At 42.8% G+C, this 23,946-nt stretch overlaps 2 protein-coding genes across 6 annotated transcripts in view; one reads left to right on the plus strand and one right to left on the minus strand.

Annotated features, from left to right (window-relative positions):
• Positions 1-23,946, minus strand: part of FGGY (FGGY carbohydrate kinase domain containing) — a 329,262-nt gene that overhangs the window by 296,466 nt on the left and 8,850 nt on the right. For 2 of the 5 annotated variants that reach the window (XM_031050950.2, XM_031050949.2), the window contains exons 1-2: positions 4,918-5,182; positions 340-475 (exon numbers count right to left, since the gene is read on the minus strand). The exons of 1 other annotated variant lie outside the window; for it this stretch is intronic. The gene's annotated coding sequence lies outside the window, so the exon portion shown is untranslated. Of the gene's footprint in view, positions 1-339; positions 476-4,917; positions 5,183-23,946 lie in introns of those variants that run through there. 2 more of the 5 variants (XM_031050943.2, XM_031050942.2) reach the window with 1 other exon arrangement.
• Positions 5,710-8,061, plus strand: JUN (Jun proto-oncogene, AP-1 transcription factor subunit). The gene has a single exon (XM_005151161.3). It carries the CDS (start codon positions 6,442-6,444, stop codon positions 7,384-7,386), a length of 945 nt encoding a protein of 314 aa, XP_005151218.1. The 5' UTR covers positions 5,710-6,441; the 3' UTR covers positions 7,387-8,061.

Genomic DNA, 23,946 nt, shown 5'->3' on the forward strand with positions numbered 1-23,946 from the left:
CTTTCAGTCACAATTGGCAGCCATAAATCAATGCATTTTGTTGCCACTACTGACTTTAATATGTGTTTATTGGACCATCAAAATGCCAGAAAGCAAATTTCAGTTCTCCAGTGAAACCACAGCCCAGCAACCTTAGAACAAACGCAGGCTTCCAATGGGATCCTCATTCCCAAACACAGTAAATATCCTTTCAGAGGTGTTCATCTGCCTCCCCACCACTCAGCATTAGCAGCTTCTATTTGTGGGGGTAATGTTCTCATGCTGCCAGCTCGCAACACCGAGCGCAGCCGTCTGCTGCCCATATGCCACCCGTCCTCCAGTGCCTCCTTGACTGCGTACCTGCACTCCTGGGGCTCCTGCTGCAGATCAGCTGCTATTCTGTCAGCCTGCTTTGTGTGTAGAGGATTTTTCTGACTGTAAGCTCCACAGGATGGGAATTTTGTCCAATTCTCTATTTCTCAGAGCACCATTTATGCTATGGAACAGAAATGGTGAACACAGAGACATTAATGGTGTGACATTTCCATTTGTAACATCCTAAAAAGCATGGGGAGCAAGACCCCAGAGTTCCTTATCTCTAGACACTGCAGTTGGCTTCTATTTGGTCAGGGTTTTGATCAAAAATAACAAAATACATACACTTTGAATAAAAAATATATAGTTTATTACTTGTTTGAAAATGTATTTCTGGGCATTTTCAGTGACCACAGAAATCCTATATAAAGCTACCTGGGAATGGGAAAAGTAATAGTGAGAAAACTGGGTAAAGAGATGATCATATCAAATCTTTCATTCATGTGTTGCTGCACATAAACACACAGGGGTTGAATTGCTCAGGGAACATTCTTAAGAAAATGGAAAAGGTTTTTAGTGGTTCCTCCCTTAGTTCTGCAGTATTTCTCTTCATTTACAGCCAAGTGTTACTGTCCTGTCCCAGAGGTAACCCAACAGGTCTTGCAAAGGCTCCTAACTTGGCCCCACCTCCGTCATTCCCAATCTTGTCTTTCTAACCTACTCATTTTCCTCCATTCCACAAACTATTAGTTTCAAAGAAATTCAGAGATTAATTAAAATGATTGGTGGGATGAGTAGGTGAGGGGGACAGGCTAAAGGGCTTGACAAGAAGAAAGATGAAAAGGACTAAAGGCGGACGGCTTGGTTATGCGATGAGTAATTGAGGGTGGAGGAGATGGACATGATATTCATTTACAAGTGCCTATAGTTCTGAGAAGCACTTTTCATGTGCAAACTGCAGACTAGCTCAAGACCAGCTTTGAGATCTGCTTCCAGGGTTCTTCACTTCAAGCTGTTAGTCCCATTCTTTCCCCAGCTTATGCAATCCCACCCCTCCCTTGTATCCTCAAATATATAAATATTATATATATTTAATTTCAGCTCAGCTTTCAGCCAGATTTAATTCCTGGATCTCTACTTGGCCACATGAGCCCTACTGGGAGCAAAGAGCAAAAGGAGAGGCCATGGAAGCTGGGGGTGGATGAGGTGGCACCTCTTTGCCACACCTCTGCTGTGCTGCAGACTCCAGTGGACTTGGGCTGACTATGAAAACACACCTTGAGGAACCAGGGAGGAATTGGGTGCAGGAGCACCCAGGAATTATCTGTCTTCCTTTTAGCCTAAGGAAACTCTGTTCCTTGTGCCCTCTCACTCCAGCATCTTTTTCTGTGTTCTGATATAGTAAATAAAAGAGAGACACTTGCTCCTTCTGACTCCTCAAACTTGTCTTCCTCAGTTGGGGAAACCTGCTCTATAGTAATTCCTTAAGCAAGTGAAAAACAGTGTGAGAAGACCCAGTAATTCCCACTCTTGCTCAGTTCATGCAGAGGTGAAACAGGATGTCACATTTGAATGCAGTGAGTTTAAAAATACCGTATATCCTAAAAATGATTGCTTATATAAGAAGAATATTGTGGAAACTTCTCTGCTGAGGGGAAAAAGCAAGACAGTGGAATATAGTTAATTTTTAAAAATAAGACAATTGTATGAAAATAAGTATTTCCTTTCCATGAGCACCTTTTCCAACATAAAATAACAGAATCTGTCATTTATCCTTTTTTCTTTCTTTTTCAAATGGTCTAGAAATAAGCCAAAAGCATTTGTGCTACAGGAGGGGAAGAAAACAACAAACCCATTTATTCCTGGCCACCAAATATCATTTAGATGGATGTGGTATGTATAAGAAATTTTAATTTGTCCCTGAAAGGCCATTTAATTATTCAGATGATCTGATTGCTTCACTCAAGGCTTGCATTGATTGATTAGAGAACTTTATAAATCAAAATCTGCATTACTGCTGCTCCATGCATCTGCTTCTCACAGCAACAGAGATATAGTTCATTTCAATCCCTACCCACAAGTTAGATTAGTGAGATATGTAAATGGCTATGGTTTATAAATGGGTTTGTAATTCTTCCTTTATACAACCAAAGAAATATTCACTTAAGGACATCAGGAAAGGAGGGGAGAAAAGCCCTAAAGTAAGAGGTGTTTAATAAATCAGGGCATAGTCACCAAAATTCCCAGCTCCTTGGCCAATGGCCAGGAAGGATCATTGTTCACGGGCAGCACTCAGTGAGTCTCAGGGGCAGAACTTAGGGCACTTGGCTGAAATCTAAGCTGAGACCTCCCTAAGCACCCGCTCACCAGTCTCGTCCCGAATTAGGCAGAAAATCCCCTCCGAGCAGCAAAGAGCATTTGGCTTTGATTTCAGAGCTCTCGACTGCTATGCACAACCTTTCTGACCAGCTCGACTGTCTGTTGCCAGACTCGGCCAAATAACCTCTAAGTGAGTAGTAATTAACATAATGAGTGGACTGATGGGTGTCCCCCATAGCTACAGGCCTCGGTAGCAACACGTCTCTGGCAAACTGGAATGTCTGGTCCTGAAACTCCACCTCTGCAAAAGGAAGGAAGTTGAAAACTAAAATGGGTGGAGGGTAAGAAAAAAAAGGAGAAGAAATTAAATTACTTTAAATGAATCCCTCCAGCTCGATCCAACACTCACTGAAGCTAATGAAAAACCTGCATTGATAGAATGGGGCTGCACTGGACAGGCTACAGAGGCAGAACTTTTCAGCTTATCCAAATATATATTAGAGAGATTAAAGCTACACTGACCAGGTTCCTTGTAGTCTGAACTTGGCTTTCTAGGACAAAGGAGACATCCAGAGAAGCCCCCAAAAGATAAACCAAACCAATGAAATTCTAACACATTAAATATGGCAATTAATCAGGACAAAATTAGTAGTGCCAATACAGAAAAGCGACTGAAGCGAAGCATTTGCATGGCTTCCTATGTAACAGAAACCAGAAGAAAACCCAAAACAAAACCTTTTTAGTTTAATTCTAAAATAATTATTATTTCATAAGAAACCCGATCCACACAAAAAAACTACTCAAAATCCACTCCTTATATTTCTCCTTTGCATAGACAAGCCCTTTATAAAGACCAGAAATGAACAGAGCCATGACACAGATCTTTTACAGACTATCTTGGGGGAGTTTGAGCACAGCAAGGAAAGCCACATCAGGTCAGACCAGATCCCCTATCTCAGCCAGGAGCCAAGAGCAGATACCTGGAGAAGCACACAAAACCAGGGCACCACACAGCAGGTTTGCCTCAGGATGCTCTTCCAGGCACAAGCTTTGGGATTTCCAGAGCCAACAGGCTGCATTTGCTAGCCCTCAAGTGATTTCTGTGCTGTGAATTCATCGAATCACTTTAGAGTCCCTCAGTCCACACAGTGCTCTTGCCAAGGAGTTCCACAGCTGAGCTGCATTTCTATGAAGACATTTCTCTGGTTTATTCTGAACCTGCCAGCTTCACTTGATGCCCCTTGGCTCTTGTGCCATAAGAGTCAGTCATCAGCCTGTATTTATTCCTATGTAAAGCTTAAAAAGGAGTTAAATAACTGCTTCTAGCATTCATCGCACTAATGAATTTCAGAGATTCTGTTATGCATATGCAACAACTCCCTGCTCTCTGGCTAAACCATTGGCAGCTGATGCTCCAACAGCAGTTTGAATCTCAGTAACCTGCAAGATAGGCAGATGCTATCTACGAGAAGGCTGTGTGTATACCAACAACATGCAGCAAGCCCTCTCTTCCCGGCCAAAGCTCTGCATTTCATGCCACGGGCTGTTAACACAAGCATAAAGAAGCGCAGGTACTATTTGCACAGTCCCAGTTCTCACACAAAGTAAGACCAGGGCCCACCGTGTGGTCAAATGAAGCCAGGTGGGAACACCCAGGGAAAACACAGAGCAAAATAAATGTACTTCTTCAAACACGGGAGCCAGACCTTCACTTCTGTGTTGCATCTGTCCTTGTTTCTGTTTGCTTCATTGTTGCTTCCTACACTGTAACTGGTAATTATGTCATTATGTCTAGGAAAAAATAGCACTAGAGAATTTGAAAGTATATTTTCAAACCTAGACAGAAGTTTGTCAGCTTCACCTATCGTAACGAGTGATTAAACCTGATAGACCAAGTTCTTCACTGGTCTATCCTACAATAGGTAGCAACAGCTTTGTGTTGCAAGCCTAAGGAGCACTTGTTGCACTGTTAGCAACAGTAAACCCCTTCAGTCGCTGTCCTACCCATCTCGGGTCCTTAAATAGCTGCTGCACTTTGTTCCAGAGGCTTGTCAGCATTCACAACTTCACACCTCCCAGAGAGGAGGGTGTGGAGGGGAAGGTGAAGAGGGGAAAAGTAAGAGAAATGAACCCAGGCAGCAGCGCATATGCTTTATGCGGGATGTGCACACCACGTTGAGCGTGGAGCAGTCACAGCGAACCAGAGATGACCCATCTGTTACTCCCAGGTGAACATGCCAGCACAGACTTCCCTCCTCGACCAGAATCCTCCAACTCCAGCCTTTACTCTCCCTCCCGACTAACCTGTACATCCACAGTAATACTAGGGCACTCTATCTAAAATTAGGCCGTGCTGTCCCCTCCCCTTGGAGGACGACTTTAGAGAAGCCCATCTGGAGCTGGGTTTTTTCCTGTAGGCTTTACATCCCCTCTCCTCCTCTGCCGTCCTGGTGCAGTTTTGAGGCCAGGAACCGATCCCCCACCACGAGCCGTGCTCTCGCCGCCACCCCACAGCGACCAGGCGGTATCGGACGGAGGAAGGGAGGCCCACAGCCCCACGGCGCTGCTGACCGCCCCCCGCACCTCACAGCCGGCAGCGTTGGCGGCGCCCCGGGAGCCCCTTCCCGTACAGCGGGGCTCCCCCGAGGGTGAAGGCGGGCGAGGCCTCCGCGGCCGCCAGACCCAGGCGCGCCCGGCCGGCGGGAGGACGGAGGGAACGGGGGGGGGGGGTGTGAGGAGCTGAGGCCCCTCAGCGGGGCGGGCGCGTAGGCGGGGGCCGCCCCGCGGCGGTTGGTGCCCGCCCCAGCCCCAAGCACCGCCCCCAGCGCTGCCTGGAAGCTGCACGGGCGGCGAGGAAGGGAAATCACGTGAGGCCTCCCCCGAAGCACCACCTGAAGGGCTGTACCACCGCCGCCGACAGAAGGGTGTGAGGGGGGAACAACAGGTCGGAACCTGCCAGCGCACACACCGCCGCGGGGACCGGCCTGCGGGCAAACAGACGAGAAACCGGGAGGGAGGCGGCTGCTTGCCGGTGATGGGTTACGGGATGGGGCCGAGCGGCAGGAAGGGGGCAGCGGCTTCTCCGCGCACCCCCCGCGCCGGGCGGTTGGTACGTGTCCGTTAAGGAGGTGCCGGCGGCGGCCAACCCGGTCTGCGCTCGGTACGCGGTAAGCAGCTATTCAAAAACAAGACGTCAGCCCACAATGCCCCGAGCCGCCGCCAGCATTACCTCATCCCACAAGGCCCCGCGCCGGCGCTGAGAAGCTTCTAGGGGCGGGGTGGCCATGGCGACCGGCTGATCCGCACCGGGCCGGGCCAGCGGCCCGCCTCCCCCGGGAGAGGCGGCGGCAGCCAATGGGGAGCCCGCGGGGTGACATCATGGGCTATTTTTAGCGGGCTCCCGGTCGCTGATAAGTGAAGGGCTCCACGCCGGGAGCGGGCTCAGAGCGCGGGGCGGGCAGCGCGGCTGTGGCCGTTGGGTGCGGGCGAGCGGAGCCGGGAGAGAGCGCAGGGGAGCGGACAAAGTTCTTGTGGCAGCGGAGCAGCCCCGCAGCGGCGGTAGGAGTGGGACCGGACACCGCGCCGGAGCCCCGCGCCGCTCAACCGGACCAGGCGGACTCTCAGCGCGGCGGCCGCAGGCACCGCGGGCCCGGCCCGCGCCGGGAGAACTCTTCGCTCCTCTCTACCTGAAGTAAGGCTCTGCTTTCCTCGCTCCCGCTCCCTGCGCGGCCGGGAGGGGTTTGGGGTGGCGGAGCGGGGCGCAAGCGGCGGCCGGGCGGCTTCTCGGCGCTGCCGCAGCTCCCGGCGCCACTCCGCGGACTCTGTTCTATGAGTGCAAAGATGGAGCCTACTTTCTACGAGGATGCCCTGAACGCCAGCTTCGTGCCGCCGGAGAGCGGCGGGTATGGATATAATAACGCCAAAGTGCTGAAGCAGAACATGACGCTGAACCTGTCCGATCCATCCAGCAACCTGAAGCCGCACCTGAGAAACAAGAACGCCGACATCCTCACCTCTCCGGACGTGGGACTCTTGAAACTAGCCTCGCCTGAACTGGAGCGGCTCATTATCCAGTCCAGCAATGGGTTAATCACTACCACGCCGACCCCGACGCAGTTCCTCTGCCCCAAAAATGTCACCGACGAGCAAGAGGGATTCGCGGAAGGCTTCGTGAGAGCGCTGGCGGAACTGCACAACCAGAACACTATGCCCAGCGTGACCTCCGCAGCTCAACCTGTGAACAGCGGCATGGCACCTGTGTCCTCCATGGCCGGCAACAGTAGTTTCAACACGAATTTGCACAGCGAGCCCCCGGTGTACGCCAATCTCAGCAACTTCAACCCCAACACACTCAACTCTGCACCTAACTACAACGCGAACAACATGGGCTACGCACCCCAGCATCACATAAACCCCCAGATGCCGGTGCAGCATCCCAGGCTGCAGGCTTTGAAAGAAGAGCCTCAGACTGTACCTGAAATGCCAGGGGAAACTCCTCCCCTGTCCCCTATTGACATGGAGTCACAGGAGAGAATCAAAGCCGAGAGAAAACGCATGAGAAACAGAATTGCAGCATCCAAATGCCGGAAAAGGAAGTTGGAAAGGATTGCCAGGTTGGAAGAAAAAGTGAAAACTTTGAAAGCCCAGAACTCAGAGCTGGCATCCACTGCCAACATGCTCAGAGAACAGGTTGCACAGCTTAAGCAGAAGGTCATGAACCATGTCAACAGCGGGTGCCAGCTAATGCTAACACAGCAGTTGCAGACGTTTTGAAGAGACTGTCTTAAATGAGGACTGTGAGATTGTGGTATAACTAAAACAAAAAACAAACTCCACCAAAAGTGGCAGATGCGTAAAGCTGACGGCAAAAGCTGAAAGGCTGAGTCCTGCCTGTGCTCTGCAAAGCGCATGTGTGGAAAGACTGGTGAGCCTTCAGCTCGTGTGAGCGGCCAGCACCACGCCGAGAAGTGCTGTTCCTGCTCCGGTGAGATGTCAGATCTTCGTTTAACATTGACCAAGACCTGCATGGACCTAACATTCGATGATCATTCAGTATTAAAGGTTAAACTGCAATAGAAACTGTAGATTGCTTTATGTAGTATTCCTTAAGAAACAAAACAAAACCAAGGGGGAGGGAGGTTTGTGGGAGGCTGATAAACAACCCCAGAACTATTCTGCCTGCCTTGAGTCAATTGTGTATGTACAGATCCTTTTTTATTTTATTTTATGAAAGTTGATTAATGTCAATAAACTACTTCATGACTTTGTAAGTTATTTTTATGTTGTTTATTTGGGCACTGCCCAGTATTGTTTGTAAATAAGAGGCTTTTTTTTAGCACTCTGAGTTTACCATTTGTAATAAAGTATAATTTTTTAATGTTTCTGTTTCTGGAAAAAAATCTAGAAGGTTCTATTATATTTAAGAAAAAATAAAATAATTAAAATGCATTTCCCCCCTCACACTTCTTGTTTTGCTAGTACCTGAGTTGGGAAAATGCCCTTTGTGCTGAACTCTGAGGGTAGGGATTCTGTTCAACTTGCTCTTGGAGAGTGGGTGAGGAGGAGAGGCACTAGTTGAATCCTCATTGCTAAACTAAAGTAACTTTCTGGGTTATCCTGAAGTAGCTCTTAGTTTAATCTGACCAGTTTGCTTGCTGTATTCTACTGGCCCAATTTAGATGGCTTGTAGCAGGGTAGAAAGACAGTGTATGAAGTTGTTCCATAACTGGGGCAACTGGCTACTTGATCTGACATGTTTTTCTTATTAATGCCCTCAAGAAGATCAGGCAAGTGGTTGTCTTAAACCCCAAAACAAAACATGTTTTGGGCTTCAAAAACAGCAATGTTCACCTTTGTTCCTGTGTTCCTTCCTAGGTAGGAGGTGATCCTTGTTTGTGAGTGTGTGTAACAATGATGCTGTCAACGGTAAAATAATTTTCTAACCCTTCCCCTCTCTTTAAATCCTTTTGGGTGTCACAGTTCTAAGCTTTTTAGAAATAGGAAAACAGCCTAGTGGGAAATAAAAGCAACTTGCTGAGAAACAGCAACTCCTATTGCTTGTTTTCAGCAACTTGATGAAAAGACCAAATTCTCTGGTGCTTCCCATGTACTTTTAATAAAATAACTTAGGGCTTAGTATAATGACAATATAAATACATATCTTAGAAACATGCTGCTTAACTCGTGGGGGGGGGGGGGAAGGACACAAGACAATTATACCAGGATTTTCAACACTGTGCCCAATTCATGTAGTTTAATAAGCATGTATTTGCAGTGAGACCAGATGTTTTCCTGCTTGCTGCCTACAGCCAAACAGCCAAGAGGAAATAGATGCTATCAAAAGACAGTCAGAAATATTAGAAATTCATCATTAGTGAATGGTAACTTTTTAGAGCAGTGTTAAAACTATCTTTTTCTCATTAAAATAGGAATAAAGCTAAAGTCTTATTAAAGCTCACTTCACAAGCTAACGATTGGATACACATACACCTTTACTGTTATCAAAAATGATACCCTGAAACTTGCGACTAACGTGGGTCAGTTCCTTACAGGAAGCATAGAAGTATCATTCCTCCAACTTTTTTTTCTGCTCATACTATATGCATTTTATCATGAGGGGTTGTTCTAGTGTTTAAAATAGGGTTATATGGTGATCTCCCTCCACATGAAAATCCAAGTATCAAGGTAGGCACTGTTTAGATGGTGTTTGCTGCTGTCAGAGGAATACAACTGTAACAACACCAACCAAACAAAGGGTTACTAGGAGGATACTGTACTTTGCCAAGAGTACATTTTGCTGATGTCAGCAACCCGGAAGGTAAGTTGATTTTGACCATATGTAGGAATAGACAGCAGAGGGATAATACACAGCACTGCTGGGTGTGGTTTTACAGGGATTTAGCAAGTGCCAACTAGCAAAATAAGCAGGGCAAGGAGATTAATTACCTGCAAAGGTGCATGTTTAACTCTCAGCAGTGCTGGGTTATGGACTCAATGTTACTACTAGCAAGCATTCTGCTTCATCACCTCATTACATACTAAATAAATACATTAGAGAAAATCCTATGTTAATTAAACACAGCTGAGTGACAGTCTGCTCCACCCTCTCCTAATATGCACACACGGACACTTAGCATTGCAGTTATGTATCTTCTCTCTTGAGTATGACATTCTGTAGCTAAAGAGTTACTGAGTAATAGCACTGCTCCTTAGGTGGGCATCACCTGGCAGGTTGGTTTCTGTCCCATGAGTTACCTGACCTGGTACAGCTCAGGTGCTGGTGTCCACCACCATCAAGCAAGGTAGGGTTTAGTGCCAGTTACAGAGTTTCAGAAAGAGACAAGGAGCAATTTAGATGAATCTTTGGTCCACATCTCGTCTGAGCATCAGGCTTAAGACAGGGCAAAGTAAGTTTATATTCCCTCTGCCTCCATCTGTTTTGTAAACAGTGTAGTGGGCTATGAGCCTGTTGCTATCTGGTTCACTTCAGAACAGATTACAGCTCAGCACTCTCAGTCACTAAGTCACTCAGTGATCAATACACACAAACTGTAATGAGAGATGTGCCTCCATTTGTATGTGGTGAAATGTAAAGTTTTAACACTTACTTAACTGCTTAGATTAAAACTGCCTAATGCACTATGTGCCTCGCTTCTATGAGGAATAGCCAGTTTTCTTTGAGATTCAGAGAGAAACTCTCTTTTTGTTGCCCCAGCTGTACTCACAAGGGAATATTTTGCAAATAACAGCATTGTGAACATGTATTTTGTTTGGCTGTGAGTGTTGTCAACGGATTCAGGAAGTGAAGTCAGAAAAAGGCAGGGTTTCAAACAGGGCAGGCTCCACAGAAATGCCTAGCACAGAGCCTCTAATCAGAACAACATGTTTGGGACACAGGAATATTAATTAGAATTCGGGTCTCTACTAAACCCAGCAAAACCCTCACACTTGTATCCCATGAAGAGAAGTGAGTTATAAGGAGGGTTGACCATGATTACTCACTGCATGCTTTTAAATCCTGAGTACTTGTCATTACAGAAATAACAGTCACAATATCTAACTTATCCTACAGCAGGAAAGAGTTATATAGCAGCCAGTTCCAATCTCAGAACACAGTAGTAGTTACTAATAGAATCCTGATCCTCAACTGCCTACATCTCTGTAGGTCTAAGAAATACTGACCTCACCTAAATACCAGCCTAAGGCAGCACATACCCATTTAACAATGAAGTCTAGCAACCAAGAGGTGCCTCAGCTGTCTTTCCATTTTAAAGGAAGCTGTCAAGAAATACACAAACAATATCCCCCCAAACCTATGTGAAAAATGACAGACAGCTTTGTCTCATGCAAAAGCCTAAGAAATCCATTACAGTAATTACTTTCTGAGAAAGTAAATCGGCCTTTCGGTGAAGTACATTGCTGCATACCCAACTGTGCAGGAAGCAAGGAATCTGACAGGCACCCAGGTTACCATGCAGCAGGCTTACATCATTTATCTGGTGTCATACAGCACATACAGACACTGCACAGTGGAGCCAGTGGCAAAACTGGAAGTTGCAGAGCTGGATCAGTACAGTGTTTTGTCCAAGAGCATCACCCTGACCAGGGCTCTGGGGTTATGAGCTGGGCAGCACCACTGAAGTCTGTGGGGGCAGATGGACCAACTCAGGCTGGGACAAGCTTGGGCATCAGTTGAAAACACCACAGAATGAGGTATACCATGTCCATGCGATGCACAAGGCAGAACTGCAAAGAAAGGAACACTTATTTTTAAGATCAAGCATAGTGCTTTCTCTGTTCTTCATCTCCCTATTCCTATATCCAAGACTTGGGTATAACAACATAGGGATACCCACATCAAGAAACTAAAACCAGTTCAGGCAAAGTTTGCTGTGTAGGAAAGAAAAAGCTGTAAACATCATAAGTGAATACAAAATATTGCTAACAGGCAGATGGACAGCAAGGAAGTAATATTTGAAAATACCACATACACAAACCCATGATGAGACAGAATATCCCTCAGTAACATGCAGGGATGTAGCTTAGGGATGGGGAAGTAAGGGAGTATTAGTCTTATAACTACAGAAGAGGAAAATTCCAGATGTGGGTGGTTTGCTTTTTGAGGAGGCAAATCTTCCAGAGGAATGCTTGATCTTTAGAATTATACATGCTGCCAACACCAGTGTCTGCACCCGAGGGCTGGTGGCAGTCCTGATTCTACACATACACATTTTTGTTGACAAGAATAGAAGTGCAGTTTAGGTTGGAAGGAACCTTAAAGCTCATCCAGCTCCAACCCCTGCCACAGGCAGGGACACCTTCCACTGGAGCAGCTTGCTCCAAGACCCATCCAACCTGGCCTTGAACACTGCCAGGGATGGGGCAGCCACAGCTTCCCTGGGCACCCTGTGCCAGTGCCTCAGCACCCTCACAGGGAAGAACTTCTGCCTTATATCTAACCTGAACTTCCCCTGAAGTTTCGAGCCATCACCCCATGTCCTGTCACTACAGTATAATATATCCTCTGAACAGAGAACACTGCTGCTGACAAAGAAAACTTGTAGAAACTCATCGTATAATTTACTGTGAAAGCCTCTGACTACTTCAACACTTTTAAGGGTGGTTTTGCACAGCAGGACCCTCTTTTCCAATTTTTCACATTATTCTTTGCAGTCCCTTTTTGTTAAAGAACAATGGAACTACAAGAATCAAATTAGACCTTCACCACGCTCCCTTCTGTCCTTGAATATTCTGACATTTAAGAAACACAGTTACAATGGGAAGGTTATGACTGTTCTGATTAATCCAAATCTCTATAAAACACCCAGAAACTAACTCTGTAGACAAAAGTGGAGAAAAAAACGTATTTCTTTTCCTCAGTCTCACAATTAGTTTGTGTTTTGAGCTTCATATTCTCCAAGCAATCCTTAGTTTGACTCCTCAAGCAAATGGACCAGCAAGTTGCTAGAAATTCCTCCGAGCTGTGAACTTTGTTCCTTCATCTCTTTTAAATGAAAAGCAATTCCTGTGAAACCTGGCAGCAGAATAACACTGAAGATGTGGGAAACAGAATACAATTCCAGCAGATGGAGCTCAAAAGCAAACAGTCCTGGAACAAGCTGCACAGATGCCTGCAACATGAGCCTTTGCTCAGACAGTGTAGTTGCCAGAAAAGCCCCCACATGAAACCCACTACCATGCAAACAGAGAAGATTCATTTTAAGAGCTTCCCTGAATTATTACAATAATCACTGCAAGTAGGGAGATCCTCCATCATTTTAATCACAGAATAATCATAGTTATTTCAGAGGACACTAAGGGCTCAAACCCAAGCATCCATGGCTATTTTCCTGAATATTCATCCATGATGAGGGTAGATCTTTTAGATGACTGCTGTTATTGTGCCTTTTATGTCTCGGATAATCAGCTATGAACACAGGCATGGTGCAGGCAGAATCCAGGGAATGTTGCTTTTCTCTCACAAAGCCATTCACAGCACTCACATTGAAAAGGGAGAACTGAAGAAGTTTTGAATCTCCACTGAGTGGATTACTGGCAGGTTTAAAAGCACAGCCTAGCACTCCCTAGTACATGTGTTAGTGATGAACAAATTTCCATATGCAAAGTTTTACTCTACTGAATTATATACATGCTGCATAATCTTTTTTTCCCCATACAAACACTAAGGTATTCCCAAACATTAACTGTACAAAACTCCTTACATGAAGGCACTAACAGACTTACTATGAACCCTCCAGTGGTATCTCAGGGCCTGAATTAAGATTTGATCTTTATTGTGCTAAATAATCACTAAGTATCTGACCCAAAATACCTGAAGGGGGGGAAAAGAACACAACTTCCTCAACACAAAATTCATCCCTAGTTTTCTTGTTTGGCTTTGCTATCATACAGTTTGTCCTTTCTTCTGCTTCCTGACTGAGCCAGATAAAGTCTTTGTAATATATATTCTAACTAGTTAACAAAGTGCTTTTATACACAAAAAGACATAAAAACTGTGTAAAGCTATACAATAAGTGTAGCTGACTTCAGCATTGACATTACAAGAGTTGACAGTTTGGTTACTGACCAAAGCTAACAGCAAAGTTTATTCCCCACTTCTGCACTTCCTAACCCACCTCAGCTTAGTATATTTAGGGAAGAGCCCCTAACAAAGCTCCACAACTACTGAGAGTTTTGGCTTCTGTGTAATTTTGTGAAAGAAATAATAAAGTTGATCAATATGAATCTTTCTCAAAATACTGATTGACAGTTACCAAAAGCAGGACAAGTCCAGCAGATGCTGGGTATGCCAGGTTTGGAAATCAGGCCACTGATAAGTATTAGAAAGAAAACACGGTTAAAAACTGTTGTACCCAATATGTTGGGAAAGAAGGATGTCAGAATTCCTAGAGTAGAAAGAAAGAAAATTAGCAAGAGCAAAGCATTTTGTCCCAGAGACTTTTTTCCTTATCAGGAATTTGCTTAGTCTCAGACTGAACTTTGGTGTTTATAAGAAAGCTACACAGCCCCAGCTCTTTAAAAGCGATAGTTTCAAACTGGTACACAAGTGTGCACAGCCTTACTTCTTAAATACAAGTTGGGGCCTTGCTGTATGACCTCGGACAGCTTCAGCTGTGGTGTTTTAAGAAGCTGCCAGTAAAGCAGTTCAGGTTTAAATGCCAGTTTGGGAGCTACAGTAGCTAAACAGTTGGCCAGTACTGCATCAAGGGCCGGTGCTGCCAGTCGCGCACTGACAGATCCACCTCCTGGCCTGAGGGAGCTCAGCTTTGATGTGTGTAAGCAGAGTTTGTACATGGGTGCCAGGCTGAGCAGCCACCTTTTCCCTCCTCCTCTCCCTCTTCTTTTCCACTCCCTCATTTGTGCTGGTAGTGCTATTTGGAATATTGCAGGATATTTATTTTGATGTGCATTACTTCCCTTATTCTGTAACCACAGCTCTACAAACACCTGAAATGACAGGGGGCAATAGGAGAGGTGGAACATAAATGCAGGTACAAGCAGTAGGGATGTGGCATCTTCTGAAAGAAATGCTCACCAGCAATCTTCGAATTACCACTTATTGAGTCAGAACTCTTAAATTCATTCTTCCCACTTTAAATTACAGTACAAAAATGCCCAGAGAGATTTTGCACCAGTTTTACCAACTTCATTTGAATTGACACTTTGGGTTAAACAAGCTCAACTTCCCATATGGACAAACCTATAAACCATGGTTTGACTTTCACAGGGAACATTTTTCATGCCCCCATTAACTTGAAGGAGGACTGTGAGTCCTTATATACCTTATAATGAAACTGTTTTTGTTAGATGACTAACTTTACGCATATATATTTGAAATTATTTAAGAGGGCAGTGAGGTTATTATTCAAAGTCTTCCAAATGGAATTTCTTGCACATGTTCCTGATACTGGCTTCCACGTTCTGTTTTGAATTTACTTAAAAAACACACTACCACACCCAAAAATTAGTTTCAAGCTATTTCCTTGTGCCCCTCTGCTCGCTGTGTTATCATTCTTATGTGCAGAAATTGCTTCTGTTTTCCACTGGACAGAAAATGCCAGACTGGCAACAAGAGAGAGGCTTGGGTTTAACTTAATGTTAATTGCAACTGCTTCCATGTGGAAATGGGTTGAATATGGCAACTCAGTTACCAAAATGCTCTCACACTTAGTATCTCTGATATCAATTTGCTGCTAGCAAAGCCAGTTATAAATTCTAAAGGTAACAATGACAAAGTATAGTAACAAAAGCAACAAAGTCTTGAGGTTAGGGTAGGAAAGATCTGACAAAGTTATTCTATTCTGTTAGAAACAGCTCAATTCCCAAATCTGTTGCAAATTAGGAACACCAGCAACTCAGTTGAAGACTAGTGCCACTGATGTTCTGTAGCCTTTCTAGTGGTATTTAGTTCCAAGTGTTTTGACATATCCACCATCCCATCTAAGAAGGGAAAGCTGAGGTGATCCCTTTGGAAATACACTGTCCATCACAGTACAGAAGTCAGGCCTATCACTCTATGAAGCACACTCCTAACCTCAGCCTTTTCCCTGCCTCTTGAGGAGAGTCTAACTTCTATGGTGGCACTGGAGATTTAAGGGTATTAAGAAGAAATAAAACTCCTTGTCTTGTACAACTGTATAGAAATGGGAACAAGCGAGACCTAGCACTTAGCACACAAAAATCAAACCAGGTTCCTTGGTGTTTCTGGGATTCAGCTGATACCGCATTAGACAATAGCACAATAAGCAATGAATTTGAGTTCAAATTCCAGCCATAGTTTCACATGAGGAGGTACCCATAATCTTACACATGATTTTCCATCACTGCTGATTGTGTGAAGCACAGGAGAGATTTACAGCACAGAAATACTGAACTCCTTTTTTAGGTCTTGGCTTAAAAAACAAAACAAACAAAAAAAACCTATGTCTTGGCCTAAATCCTCCCTTTGGTTTGGATCTTCAGAATAATACTGACTTCATAGACATCTACACTTCAATTTAAATGACTCTGTGATTCCATGAATTAAAAAAGAGTTATTTTATAAGTATAGGTTGAAAACAAACAGAAACTCAACACGTAGACAACTAAAAATGATAGCTTTGGCCTACACAACCAAAAATGATTATTTAGAATGATGTAGCTCCAAAAATATATGACAGGCTCTTGAAATTCAGGAGAAAAGCCAGAATAAGAACAGAGCTCTCAAAACCCAAGACTTTTTAATGGCTTTCTATTTCTTTTGTTGTCATCCATCAATATTTGCATATTCTAAAGCCCCTCACCTATGTAAAATGATATATTTAAATGTATTTTGATTCACTTATACTATATTTAAGCACTGCTTTATTTTGAGCTAAACCTGGAGTACTATGATTCACCACATCACTAAAACCCTCTGATTCTTTCAGTTCATTTGCCTAATATATGTTTGCCATGCCTAACATCACAAGCCTCATTCTAACCTTGATTTTAGCTATTATTTGATACTTGATGCTCTGAGATCCTTTCCTTAACTCTGAAATCTTAATCTAAGCCAGCTGTTCCACAAGATCTCAACATGTGTGGGATTTTCCCAGTAAATGAAAATGATAACTAGGATTTATTTATTTTTTTTAAGAGCTACAATGTCCATTGGGAGGTGTCCCCTTTTAAATAAAAGCAAAGAAACTGCCAAAGCTGGTTCACCCAAGTGATGTGAAAATGATCCTGTGCAACATGGCTGTGTTCATCAATGCCTTGACCATGTTACAGTTTGAATTACAAAGTTGTGTTGGCTTTTTAAGTTTTCCATTTTTACTGAGCTGTGCAGTTTGTTTGAGGCTAATATTTAACATGAATATTAATGTATTTGCCCTCTCAGCATCACAGTCTGAGTCTGTTCTTTAAGGTAGTGATGTCCTGCTGACACTGAAGTTCATGTCCAGTTAATCTTCCTCTGAGCGCAGTGGTAGCCCCACTGCTATTCACAGGCTACTTCCACAGTGCCTAAGGTGGACATGAATTGCCCTCTGTGGTAACCTCCTGTTTTGCATCCTTTTGTCCAAAATAGTGTCTCAGAAACAGAAAATGAGTTCAAACTGATGCACCTAACTTACAATTTGACCTCCATCAACTGCTTCTTACGTTTCATGGCCACCTTTGATGTGGCAGCTGCAGGAGAGGATGGGGGACAGGCCTCTAACATCGGCTCCATGAGGTCCCATGTCCTGTCCCAGTCCACTGGGGACTGGCTGAGCAATAAAACTGCTCAATAAAATACTTCAGCACCAAACATTTTTCAATATTTATAGTATATATAGTATTTAATGTAATATATTATGAGCATTAACAATATATATGCAACTATAAAGAAGTTCTACATCCTGCTATTAGAAGCACTTGGTTCCCTTATACCCAATAACCTAAACCAATATATTTAATTCAAATTCGTTTTCTTCTGAATACCTTATATTGGTGTTCATGGACATCTACACTCCAATTTAACTGACTCTGTGATTCCATGAGTTAAAAAGGAGTTGTTTTATAAGTATAGGTTGAAAACAAACAGACACTCAACATGTAGCCAACTAAAAATGACCACTTTGGCCCATACAACCAAAAATTATTTAGAATGAATACATATACATATATACATATGTATCTACAGAATGCTATGGGTATATTATTAAAACACAGAAAACTTGAGCATTGAAACAGATAGGTTTTCAAAATACTATTTTGTTCACAAGACAATGAGAAAGAGGCTTTGGAAAAGAGAAAAGCAGTGTCATGCCAAGCAAAGGGTTAAAAATTTACGCAGGGTTTCGGAGTAACAGAATGTTTTCCTGCAAACTCCTTCTATGGTGTGATCCAGGGGAAGGTCCAACTGAAGTGCTGGATGTTCACACAGGATTTCCTATGACTAATGCTGTCAGCATTCAAAACTTTTAATTGAAAATGTGGGTGTTCTACACAAATAGGAAATTTACCATTTCATATTTCTTATTTGAAAATGAATGGAAATTACTCTGATTTTCAGATTCATTTGCTCTATGTGGAATGATGGCATAAAATAAGGAAGTCACTAAGTGGCATATGCCGGGATTGCCTGCCAAGCTTTTACACAAGTCTTTTCTATCTGGATGGGATTCACAGGAAGCTTGTACAGGAAGGCACTTTCCTTCCTTATTTTTGAAAGGCTTTGTTGCATGGAAATTATGCCAGTGAGTAAAAGAGGGGAAGGGGGAACAAACTACCATCCTGGTGGGTTTGGTGCCAAGCCATGAAAAAATGAAAGTCACATCTAGAGAGCATTAGTATAACCTGTTGTAAAATAAACTAACACAAAGCAAGCCTACAGGGCACAGATGATGTTTAATAGCTTTAAAAGATTCAGAAAGAAAGTAATATAGATACCAAACCAAAACCATCTCAAATCTGAGATGGAATCTGCTACAATTATGCTAAATTTGCTAGTATTTCTAGCAAGGATGCCATGGCCATGTACACTTTCTAGTAGGTTTGCTCTAAATTCCACTGCAAGCTCAAGCTGTGTCAGATAGTTTTAAAATAGTGATATTTTATGGAATTAAATATGAAGTTACTAATAGCACTTGGGCTGTCACAACAATATCCCTTCTTTCACTTCTTAGCGTCACGTTGATCCCATTTTCATGGTACTATTTTAACTGCTAGTTGAATCTAAGCTTTCCTGATACCTTGTGACATGAGGGAAAAATAAGGTTGACTCTTGAGTTCATCTCTTTACTTACTGTAGCTAATTCATGGTTCAAGTACTTGCTAAAAATCCCTATTCTTTCCTTAATCTGGGTCTTCTAAAATCCTTGGCAGGAACATTACTGTTCTGTGTACTATGATGTTATACATATTGGGCCAAAGAATTTGCTTCACTGGGAAGTGTAACAGCAGAAAACCTACCTACAGGTAGACTACAACAGGTCTAGATGCCTCTTCACCTGGCAGGAGTCCTATAAGTCTCACAGAACACAGTTTAACCCCAAGCATCCTGTAAACCCAGAACTGCTATTTAGGCAAGGGGGGGGGGGGGGGGGGTAGGGAGGAGAAGGGGGGTGGAGAACCAACCCAAAATAAAGCTTAAAAGCTTTCTCTAATGCTCCTGCTGCACAGTAAAGGAGACTGAAGTTGTAAACAAGTGGGTCAGTGATACAGGAATAAAGGTGGGAGACTCAGAAAGGCAGAAGGGGGCACTTGAAAGATAGAGAGGAAAGTAGTACAGAGGACAATGGAAGACATCAAAAACATTGGACTGACTGAAGAGATTTTGTAAAGACTGTTGATGCAATTCTCTCCAGCTGGACATCAGAACAAACATTCAGAATATGAAAGCTATTATTATGGTGCAGGTATAATGAGTCAAGCTTGTGCTTTGTCCACAACATAGCTACAGCACGGGTCCCAACCAGATGTGTTCATGTGCTGTGAGAAAAAGCATTACTAGAGGAAAGAAAATCCATGCTGGTGTGTTTTCTTTGCTCCTGTGACCAAAACAGGTTTGGGGTTTTTGAAAAAGCCTCTTTATGCAGCAAACATTCGCCTGCTCACAATGTACAATACAGGAGTAAGGAATAAAAGAATTAGTTGTAGGAATGGGAATAGAGAAGTCTGAAATGAAAACTCGAGTTCAGATGAGACTGCACATGATTTGCAAAGTGATGGAAACTGAGGGGGCAGCTAGGTCATGCCTTTCCCCTGCTGCATGAATCACTCTTTGAATGGAAATTTGAGTAGGAAGACATAATGGCTTGGGAACAAAGAGAGCTGCTGGAATATCACAGGTGCAGCTGAGCAGAGAAGGATGTTTTGGGATATGCCAAGGAAAGCAAACACCATGAATCTGGAGGAGTTGTCAGGACTTTGTGATTTAGGGAGCTATCCAAATCAACAAAGCTATTTCTCACGGAGTCAAACAGACAGAGGTACAGCTGAGGTCCTGATTCAATGCTTCAATTCATCAGTTCCTTAATGTTAAAGTAGAATTCAGAATTCAAAGACAGGAGGTGCCAATGTCCTACTGATGTTTCTGGGAGTCAAACTTACACTCTACTAAGGCACCTCTCTGTAGTTAGATATATAATTATATACATTGCTGAATTAGAACTAATGTGAGGTGCAGGAATCCAGATCCTGACATTCAAGAAGACACAGACATTCCAGGAAAACCAAAGGAGTCAGGTCAAAGCCAGAGGATCCAAACAGAAAACAGGGAAAGCTGTTGGAATCAGAAAGAGGAGATAACATGAAAAGATCAAGTCTAGAAGCCTCAGAAACACCTCTAGCAATGACAAATACTACAAAACTGAATAAAAGGTACTCACCAAATGATAGAATTGTGAACACTAACAAGAAAGAAATAATTACATCCCAATGATTTTCTAGCATTGCTATTCCAAGACAGTTAAATTTCACTTTGATGTACAACAAACATGGATTAAATGCAACTAAAAATCCAAGATTATTTTAACTAGTTGATCAGGATGGAGTACAACTGAATGCTAAGAATGGTAATCAGGAAAGAAAGAAGATGCACTGGTGATAGATAACTGAATAGTAAGATAAGTAGAATTTAAATCAAAGTTACATTTTAGCCATTTAACATGAAATAACCAAAATCAACTTACTTCTCTAAACACAACATTCTCGATAAAGAAAGAGTAGTGAAGCTAAGCTAAACCAGCACTGACAGAGAGTCTTTCTTAACCCTGAGATGCCTTGCTTTTCCACACTGTAGGGATCAATGCTATTGAAAATCTGAGAGGCAAAGAATTAACATGGGAATTACAGTCACTCAAGGGCACAAAGAAGTTTGCACAGATTTTATTTAAATGCTGCTAATTGTTATCAGTAAAACCATGGCAGTAACAAAACCGTGAAGGACTCAGTGCAACAGCCACCTCCCCAGGCTCAAAGAGAAGGAAATGCAGAAAACAGCTTCAAGGTAAATGGAGAAAGAAGAAACAAAGCTAGGCTATTAAGAAGGGGGTGAACTTATGGAGCCCTGAATTGCCAGCTGTGGAGAAGGCAGCAGATGCAGGAAATCTTCTCTGATGTATTACATGTAGTCTATCAGGAAGACTCAGCAGGCCCAACTGTTTCAATTGCCCTTTAATAGGCTTAAAGAAGGAATTAACTGAGCCCCTATTCAGTGCTTTCTGCTCTCCCTCTTGCAGGACTACAGTGTCTTTTTGCTGCTGCTGATACTGGTGGTACTAAAAGCTAAGTTTGCTATTGCTAAGGCAGAACTCTTGCTGCATTTTTTGCAGAGTATTTATAACACAATTTTTCTTACCAGAAATACTGATACTGTTTTCCACACTGAGCTGAAGTAAGTTTTACCTTTCTTCAAGTTCAGGAAAAAAACAGCTGTAGCACTAAATAAATGGATTTACTCTGACATAACAAATACAATTTATATGTGTTTTACTGTAAATGGATTCCTCAGAGAGGGCAAAATTTCAAAGTGTATGTGTGGAGACTTCATTAGCAAGACATTGTTTGGGCAAATGTCTGTACTATGTCTGATGCTTGACATATAACTGTAATAACTTCATAAATAACAGCAATTAAAACTGCTTTATGAGGTGGCAAAACATGATTTCCTTTCAAAGTCACATTAGTCTTTAGTCGTATCTACAGCATTTTACAATCAAGAAGAACAAAATCCTGCTCATGTACCTGTGTACATTCAGAATGGCTTTTCGCAAATTACATCTACAGGGCAAATCTGGCCAAAAGGCTTCTGTGGGACATGCAGAGGCAGCACCATATTCACCTTCTGGGAGCAATGCTGCCTGTAAGTACAGGGGATGTAAGGAGGATCTTGGTCTTCAACAGTCAAAGACCTTCAATACAGTATTTCCTTCTTTAAGATGCACTGACAAAGTGCATGTTCCTGACTCCAAACCACAAGAGCTGGTTTGGAAAAGAAATCTGCCCATTTTGGAGAAAATCTTTGGCCCTCTCCAAAACCCCATTTGGTTTTGCTGTTCCTTGAAGCTGTCTCAGCATTTAGTAATTTAATACTTTTACAAACACTTACATTTGTGCTAATGATACAAGGGTTAGCATTTTTCCATAACTGCTTTCTATTAGCATTGGTCTGAAAGGACACAATCAAACTTACAAATTTTTAAGATAAAAATCATGATATGAATACAACTTTAAGCCTATAGATTGGAAAATGGTATCTCATTAATAAAATCAGTATTAGTGACCAGGTTTAAGCAATAGATTAAATAGGGAAATCAGCTGTCAAATTTAAATTAAGCTTGGAACAGTAAAACTTCAGCGGAATAAATATATGAAGAAACAAATAACTAATAATACTCATCACTTAGACACAAAAGAAAATGTGCTATTTCTTTTTCTTACTTTGCATTACGAAAATCGCAGTAACTAAATATATCATCAATGACATTTGTTCTGATTGTTTCAAACCAACTTTTATTTTCTTTATTATGTTCTGAATCATGACCATTGCCTTGCTTTAGCTCTGTGAAGCTAAATTAGAAAGCTTTTTTTCCTTCTATCTCTAACATGTAGCTTCCCAGAAAACTCCCTGGCAAGTAATTGCAGTAAGAACTGTGGAAAAATACTTAAATCTCATGATTAAAAAAACTGAATGGCAAAAATATGGTTTCTGAAATGTACAAATATATGTACAGTAAGCTGCAAAACAATCCTCATCCTAACTTTTGGCTGAGCTATGGTTGTTAAGCCACATTCCTACACTTGGATCCAGACAAACAGCTTGCTCTACTCTATCTGCATTTACACCATCGAGGCGCTTTGCAGATGTGGATTGTCCACTTACAGTTACCTCAGGTTGGGAATGTCATAAAAGTATATACTAATCTTTGGAAAGAAGTACATTTTGCATCATACAGGTGCAGCACTTAACAGGGTCATCATTTTTTGTTTATACTTGAGGAAATAGCACTACAGTGTGGGGATAACATTGTGAATTTGTTTGGAAATAGAATAAAATACCTGAATTATTATATCAGCTGTTGCATTATTACTCAGTATTTTGAAGGCATCCATGAAAAGCAGACAAAACAGGGAAGCTGTGCCTTCTGTGAGGCACCTCTGTCAAGGATAGGACCTGGCAGAGGACTCTACAGGGGTGGTTGTGCCCTGCCAATGCCTAAAGTGCAGACTGGATAAGATGGGAGCCTGGAGTATAAGTCTAGATTCAAAACATGAGACTGGATAGATCAGCTTTCCCCTCCCTCCAGCAGCCCCTGCTCAGCCCCTGATGATGATACACATGTTCTGTGTAAGTCCCACTCAGAGGATAGCACCACTCTAGGGAACACCTCACATTTAAATATCAGCCAGGGTAGAGATTTCTCAGCACCAGGAAGGCCCCAAGTCTGTCTCTACAGCAATATGACTAACACAAACAAGATCACTCAGTGCCAAAGCTCCCCTTTGACTTCCCTGATTTACTGCTGTTCATCTTTAGGCAAAACTAAGCACTACATTTTGTCTCTGTTGCAGACATTCTGACTAGTCAGCTTCTCTCCCAGTGCTATAATCAGTCAAGTGCACTCTAATCATTATTGTGAACACTTCTAGTACTCCTATTTCTCAATCTAGTTATATCTAAATATAGTTCAACCTCAGCCAGCTAGGCAATGCTTAGATTTCTGGTTATCCAAAGCAAAGCTTTATTCAGGAGCCATGTTTATTAATGAAAATATATTTCTCCATCCCTCATGATGTTTAGATAATGATGTTGGCTTTATTATCTCTTACAGACTGGTTATTCTACAGCGAAGTATGTTCCCAATA

The sequence above is a fragment of the Melopsittacus undulatus genome, chromosome 6 (genome assembly GCF_012275295.1).
Source record: "Melopsittacus undulatus isolate bMelUnd1 chromosome 6, bMelUnd1.mat.Z, whole genome shotgun sequence".
Taxonomy (NCBI): domain Eukaryota; kingdom Metazoa; phylum Chordata; class Aves; order Psittaciformes; family Psittaculidae; genus Melopsittacus; species Melopsittacus undulatus.